The 7,959-nt window shown below is 35.0% G+C and overlaps 1 protein-coding gene across 1 annotated transcript; it reads right to left on the bottom strand.

The window, feature by feature from the left end:
- Positions 1–1,474: 1,474 nt before the first annotated feature.
- LOTGIDRAFT_154707 (hypothetical protein) lies at positions 1,475–7,407 on the bottom strand (the record flags this gene model as incomplete). The annotated part of the gene is made up of 5 exons (XM_009063902.1): positions 1,475–1,815; positions 2,183–2,302; positions 3,525–3,720; positions 6,617–6,685; positions 7,192–7,407. 5 exons carry the CDS (start codon positions 7,405–7,407, stop codon positions 1,475–1,477), a joined length of 942 nt encoding a protein of 313 aa, XP_009062150.1.
- Between the last annotated feature and the right edge of the window lie 552 nt (positions 7,408–7,959).

Genomic DNA, 7,959 nt, shown 5'->3' with positions numbered 1-7,959 from the left:
TACACAACCTTAATGTACTAACAGTTACGAAAAAGAGCTGCTGCGAGAAATTTAGAACTTAGTATTTTGAAACATTGCTTTAAAGCTTGTGCAGTTTCTTTGTACTGTTCTTAATGATATATTTTAGCCGTATGCTATTCGAAAAATTTCCTGTAAGTGTTAATTTTGTGTAATACATGACTCGATTACGAGTCCTCAGTTCCCTTATTAACTGGTGCGGCCTTTAGTCGAAAATGTATAAAGAGGAGTATAAACGATTAAACGTGGTTTTCATTTTGATAATGAAAATGATGTAGTTACAACCGAATTTTATAATAATGTATGACCACAATATGAAGGCAGCTTGAGACAAGTTGAATGTAAAATCGAACTTCACTCTGATTTTCACAAAAATTTTTAGAAAATGTCATGTTTTAACAATGACATTCTGGCGTGAGCGTATCAGAAAGAAGTGTAAAGTAAAAAAAAAAAACAATTTTACCAATGATCAATATGGTAATAATACAAAATAATTGTAACGTTATACGCTCAGAAGAGATATTTTCAGGGATTTTTCAGTCTTTGTGACTTCAATTGGAGCGATGGTTTGACGGAGGTCCTGTATAATTTTTTATAATGCTAACATTAGTAATGAAGGGGAGATAACATGACTTTTATCATCCCCCGAGTGGATTAAGTCAAAATACATGTAAGTCATTGCTGTGGATCAAATGGAAATTACATAACATAAGTTAACTAGTTTTCACCAGACGATAATCGGGTTTACGATTTTGTGACTTAGGATAAACATAAACTCATATTATTTGAGATCCTAGCCTTCGCCAATTTGCAGTGTGATTCTTTTTATTGGAAAAACAATAGACTACTTACACTTTATTGCGTATAAGCTGTCTGTTTTATACACTGAAATTGGTGATTGGTTATGTATCTCTTATTGAGTCTCGGCGATTTCCATCAATCAACAATCATGTTCTCGTAACAATTTCCCCAATTCAAAGTTTTGTTACAGAACTATAACAAATACCAATATAATATTGTGACAATAACAAAACACAGTTTACAGTTTAGTTTACGTAATAAATTTTTTTTTAAAAAAAAGTTTACAAAGAACTCGACTGAGCAGAACTATATTCATTTCTGTGTACCACACATTAAGGTAATTGAAGACTCGACAGGGATTGTCTCAAGTTACTTCCATTGAAGGCGCCGGATGGGTATTCTAAATATGTCCTGCTTCACCACAGTATTTATTGTTGTGGAACTAATGATTTTATACGCCAGACGAGCAATCAAGTCTATTCAGTAAAAGGTTTTAGATATGAAGATGTAGCAAAGGCTGGATATAAAAAAAAAATTGATAATTTAATGTTCGAGTATTATCTATGAATACACACGTTAAAAATGTACAACGTATAATACTAAAACCGTTTATATCCCACCAAATATGTTCTCACATCATCAAATTATTGATTCATCAGAATCTATGAAGATAGTCCCATTCTGGATCACGATCTTTATAATAATCTCTATAGTAATCCTTCTCTAAATGAGAACCATGATCTGGGAATCTGTTCCAGTCTTTAGGTGAGAACATTTTCTTCTTCTGTCGTTTTTTCTCTTTCTGTCTTTCACTGTACGGCTCTATTCGGTTATCCGGTGTGAACTCACTACCGCACATACATATTGCTCCAGTTCCAGCTAATCCACCACTAAAACAAGCAAGTATAAACCCCCAAGAAAACACTGCACCTTGTCCAAAATCGGTAGCTTTAACGTAGTAAGCATACACTGCTGGCCCACTTATGTACAGGAGAGCTGTAATGAAGGTTTTTTGATGATTATTCCTTTATACAAGTTACCTCCCTTGTGTGTCTTGTTTTCGATGAACACCATGACAAAGCATCTCGAATCAGGCCCGTAGCGAGACTCCATTGTTCGGAAAGGCAAGTGATATATCCCGAGGGGCAATGGGGTATGGTGTATAGTTGCAGTCATGAAATGGGTAGGTTGACAGTGTGTTGGGAGATGCAATCCATTTTTTTTTCAAATGACAAGAAATGAAAAGAGACTTACGTCCTATTTGTTTTTTTTTTCAGGGGAATGGAGAAGAAGCAGAAAATATGTTTTCGCTCTTTGTGACCTCTCCTATATTAAAGGTTATAATCAGAAAACTAAAACACACCTACAATAAATGCATCAAATCCTTCAAGCCGACTGGGTTTTCTTCTGATCATAAAAATAACATCAAAAAACATCAGAATTATGCTGATTATCTCTAGAGCTCTTACTGCTTCAAACCATGCTGTAATAAACGAATGAATTGGGTAGAAACAATTGTAAGGTCATTGTGTTGAAACAGATTACAGCGCAAACTAAGGAATAGGCCTGCGTAGGATAATCAAAGTCATTAAATGAAACTAGAAATGATACTAGTTTACAGGGTTCCATACACGTTCAATAAAACCATCAATATGCCAACATACGGTTCAATATTTCTGTCATTAAAGAGTCGTTCTTAATCACATTGCATATCGCTTAAGCCTACTTTAATGTATCTTAAACATATTTCAATATGGTGGTGTAATCTGTTTTATTTACAGCAACAGTAAATGCTTTCTCATGTCCCAATACACGTCAATTATAGGGATTGTAAAGAGGTTTTCTAGCCTTTTAATGTGTATGGGGGACACTTTTGGCTTCTATTTGGAACATTGCAATTCTTCGTCCGATGCCTGTGGTTCCTGCAATTCAAGAAAGAGTTAACTGGAAATGACACAGCTCCCGCGAAAGAATTCGTAACCCACCCACCACCAGACCACAATGACATGATAATATTATTTCTAATTTCTAATAATTGCAGACTCATTCACATTTTGCTTCACCGTTGCCTTATATAACTCTTTACTACGTCTTATATTGCTTAGTTTAAACGGAATGGAAAAGTTGTTTGATATTAAGTGCAAATCAGGGCGCTAAATATCCTTATTTATGATAAAATGACCGGTTTGGAATACAGTGAGGTGATCATTTGGTAAATCAAGTTAGTACAGTAGTAGTAGTATTATCATTTCCGGTAAAACCTTTCTGGAGTTGAAGGTACCACGGGCATTGGATGAAGAATTGCAATGTTCCAAATAGAAGTCAAAAGTGTCCCCGATACACATAAGGCTAGAAAACCTCGTTTAATCGATGTCAATTAATTGACGAGAAAACTGATCGTGTATGGGCGACATTGACGGCAATTAATTGAAACAATACATTGAAGCAACTATGTATTGACGGATCGAAGTTCCTGTGATATTTATTGACGGCTCGTCAATTAGAGTGACTGAGTGTGGGCGTCAATATTGATCAATAATTCCTCTTTTTCGGTTTGCAGTATCCTCCAGGGAAAGAACTATTGCCAGTGCGACAGACTCTACCATCAAATATGAAAAAAGTTTTTAAAAATATTGATCGTGTATGAGGACCTTCAATTCATTGAATCACGACACCGTACCGTATATTAATGGGCTCTTTCTCACCTCCATAAGAATATAAGTCTATAGTGGTACAAGTTGAGAAGTCCAGGAGTTTTCCACAAGTCTGGAACAATCCGTGCATTGAAACCGAGTCTTTCTTCCATGTTGGAAATCCTAGACCCAGGATAGCTGACGGTACTGATATTATACACAGAAACACTCCAAATTTATAGGCAAACGTTCTTTGGTGGAACTTCATCTGGAAAAAGAAAGGGTGTTTGGAAAAAGAGACTCACATAAAGCATAAAGTAAAAATAAGATATGGACAAAAAGAAAAGTGATCCAGAACAGGTATTTATTTCTTAGTTAATCTATGAGTATATTAATCGTTATGTGTGTCTCCACCTGTTTCTACTACAGCCTGCGTTATTGTAAATCAGTAAATCTAAAAAATAAACTGGGATAACTTCGATTTCTTTGAGCACTTTGGTCACCTTGCATCCTTTTCAGTCTGTCCTTTTTAAGTTTTTTAACATTGACAAGAAAACGTGTTGATTTTACATTGTCCTGGGGCACAAATAACTTAGGTATTCTTGGTGTAACACACATCTTTTTGCGACCATAAATGAAATTTTGTACCACTATATATTTATCAAATTTATAAATATATTATTTTTGGAGGATTTTGCCCAAAAGATGTGTCAGAATGCCTCAAATCAATTCAATGTTTTTGAAAGAACACAACAAAAATGTCTATTCTGAGTTCTCCCACTTTTTTCATATAAAAGAAAGTCGATTCAAACTTCTGATTCAATACTCCGTCAGTAATGCATTCATTTCTTAAAGGATCCATAACCGTTCAATATGGCCATCAATATCATTGACTCAATACATTGATTTAATATATTGCGTCAATATTTTCAGAATTTCAATGAACAATCACCAAAGTATTGTTGGCATTAATGACAGAAATACTGAACCGTGTGTTGGCATTTTCTAAACAGATTGCAAACGTGTCCCTTTAATAACTTTAATAACTTTCACTCATTTGTACTAAGTATAGCTCGAGAAAAGGTTTAACTTTGACCTCTAACCATCGTTTTCATAGCCGCAGCATGAGTTGAAATCATTGAGTGTGTATTTACTGAAGTCATTTGTCATTTTTCCGGCTGATATCCAAGAAAACAATATCTCTTTTAGCTTATATTGGCAGAAACCAGTTTTTAAAAGGTAGGCTTGTGTTAATGTGTTATTCTTGCGAAGAATTGCAATATTGGAAATCGTTGCCTCTTTCTATTGCCAGGTCCGTAGCCAGACTACACTGTTCGGAAGAGCAAGTAATAATAATAGTAATCTATAAGGGTCCATGGTATTTTTGTTGTTTAGTTGCAGTAATAATGGTCATTTTGGACATATTTAGTCGATTCTCACAAAAATTGTCGTTATATTTATCTTGTAGGTGGCCATAATGAATAGATCGCCAATTTCTTCTGAAATTTCAATACTGAATCAACAGTGAAAATGGGCGGTTTAGATACAGACAAATGTATGAATGATCGAGAGAATTTCATGGCCTTACAACTGGACAAAACATCTAAATTAATAGAATAGGATACGAATTTGCATATTTGTTAATGTAAATAGTTTAAAACCATTTATGTTTTGGGTCGACATGATGAAACTGGTAAGGGACAGATTTGTTGAAAATCATAATCAGGCATTGTTCTGGTAAGTACACAGTATTGAATTAACACTAAAACTCATAACACTTATATGTACATATCAATTTCATAACAGATAGAACACTAAATATTTTAATCAATTACAAAAGAAAACTGCCGTAAATTGGTCGTCATTTATTTGAAATATGCTTAAAGAACACTTTGGTTACAATTGAAATTATTGGAATTTTGTTTGGGAGATGTGTAAAACATCTAGCTAGGTGATAATAAGTCTAGGTAGGCCTTTTATATATTTATTTTAATAATATAACCACATTAATGTATAATGCGATCCTAACATGTAATAACTGCACCAATAAATATTTCAGAAATGAAGATGTGCTCACTATGGTTGAGAGAGAAACAAATACCATCATATTATATCCTGCGAGTGACTGAACAGTGGAATGCTTAATTCTTATCTTTCACGTGCTTGCTGGCAGTGATTCTGAAAATACAGAACTGTGAAGCCCTGCACTGCTCACGACACTTCCAACGATGGCAATAAAATCTCGTTCAATAGCTCACAACAGCTATCAACGATTAGTCCACGTAATGGTCTTCAGTACCTTAATTAGTCGAAGCTGTCAAACCAGTCCCACATCTGCAAACTTGTAAACAGACTTCATACCAACAACGTACTACGAGACCATCAGTTCAACGCCATTAAATATTGATGCGACGTTCAATGCACGGAACTGAAACCCGCTTGCAAGCCACACAGAGTACCTGGAAACCAACGGCATTCCACTCACCATACAGAATGTTTTGATCCACCCACGGACCACTGGTATACGATAATGGAACTCGTATATCAATTTATTACATTATCTGTCTTGAAAAGTTTTTACTCACAAAGTTTCTTTACACAGAAAATTATATCCCATCAATGTAACAAGTATCACTGCAGAAACATCACAGAACATCATCTTTTCCTCTTTTGTTGAAAGCTTTTCCCCCTTTTTATTTTTTCTCTTTCCCCGTCTTTTCTCAGAATCTTTTTTCTTTTCTTTAGGTCATCTAGTTTTCAAACAGTTATCAGATAAACCAAACCAAACCAACGACCACCATTTGACTACCAATCAACAAGAATTACCATGATCAGAACGAATTTTGGAGTTTGGACGAATGAAGAAGATCGAGTAACTCACGCCACACCACCCAGGGCCGAGTTTCACCGCCATGCCATTCGACCCGACCAGATCTCGCGAACTATTTACAACCAAACCACAGCATCTTCAAATTTGAACCAATCCAGCTACCAACTACTACGACTACCAAGAACTACCTATTTCGGGATATCAGCATTCGCTGGAAGCGAAAATTAACTTTTTATCTACCAACCAACCAACCAATCCCACAGTAGCATCAGGTGTTATAAATAATTAGGGTAAAATTTGATGGTTGTTTAAGCATTTTTTAGGAAAATCTTACCTTGTTGGGTCTACATTTTACAGTCCTTAGTCTAATATGTTGTTTACTAATAAAGTCGTTCTCGTATATCTAAAATGAACAAATAGTATTTGTCACTTCTGTAATAAACTAGGACATTCAATTATAACCAATACAATGATTTCTATTCTCACTTTGACAACATATATAAATATTGGGTTTTGTATCAACATAAAGGACCTATTATAGTGCTGTGGGTATTTTGTAAGCAAAGGTTTTTCTTTATTAGTTAACTCTTTATTGAGTAAATATTATAGTGGGTCCAATTATACTAAATCTAGCTAATGCTAGTTGAATCGTAGCTCTATCGTATGCCATGTCAATTATCTAATGTGAAATGTTCCTTTAAATTGCTTTTATTAACCTCCTTGACCTTTGTTGTGAATTGTAAAATAAACATTAGATTTAAGATCCATATTGAATAATTCACCGTTGTGCTTTAACCGTACTTGTTGTGCTGAAATGCTTCTTTTTTTAACCTGAAAATGTTTTTTCGGAAAGTCCAATATCTAAAGCTTTCCCCGAGTAACATGATGATATAGGCCGTAAACACTGACTGCCCGAGTCTCGTTGGATTCACGAAAAATCTTTTCGATTGGCTGTCGATGCAGTGTATACCTTTTATCTGGAACCTCCAGATTTTTGTTGTACATTTCCTTGCGATAATCGCGTGGCATCCCGGGATGTGTTTGATTCATGGTGCTTTTCCATGACCCGTGTTCTATCATATGAAACCATTCTGGAACGAGAAATCGAACACTTATATCGCCCATTCTCGTTAACAATTTGTAAACTAAAAATAATTCTCAGTTCTGATATTTTTACCAGCGCATTTTGCCATGACAAATCACAAAACATTTTTGAAGCAAATTACTATCTCTAAAAGTATTTTTTAGATCAGTACTACGGTAGTATTCCGTAGCCCTTTGTGGCAATTAACGTAGTCTTCTGTTTAATAAAATTGTATTATCTCCCCTTTATCAAGGTTTGAAATTACCACCTCTTTCATGTTAAATCTCAAAATGCAACCTTCTATATAACCCTTGCCAATATGTCACATGAAAGCCTGGCCAATACATATTGTCTCAAAATATATACAACTGGTACATGTAACATTTGGCTGTGAAGAAACGCCAACTTTCACACACATTCTTGCACACCAAAATCTCTTTATTTCCAGTGTTCCAATTCCATAATTGACAAAATAGGGTTGTTTCCCTTTACTTAATTTCGACTATTGTCTTTGGCAAACGAAACTCAATTCTTAATAATGAATCATTTGAACAGTGGCAGTGCCAGCCTCCCGAGACTGCGGATACAAATAG

Source organism: Lottia gigantea, assembly GCF_000327385.1.
Source record: "Lottia gigantea unplaced genomic scaffold LOTGIsca_6, whole genome shotgun sequence".
Classification (NCBI taxonomy): Eukaryota; Metazoa; Mollusca; class Gastropoda; family Lottiidae; genus Lottia; species Lottia gigantea.
The sequence above is the reverse complement of the archived record's forward strand: the minus strand, read 5'-3'. Positions and strand labels throughout refer to the sequence as shown.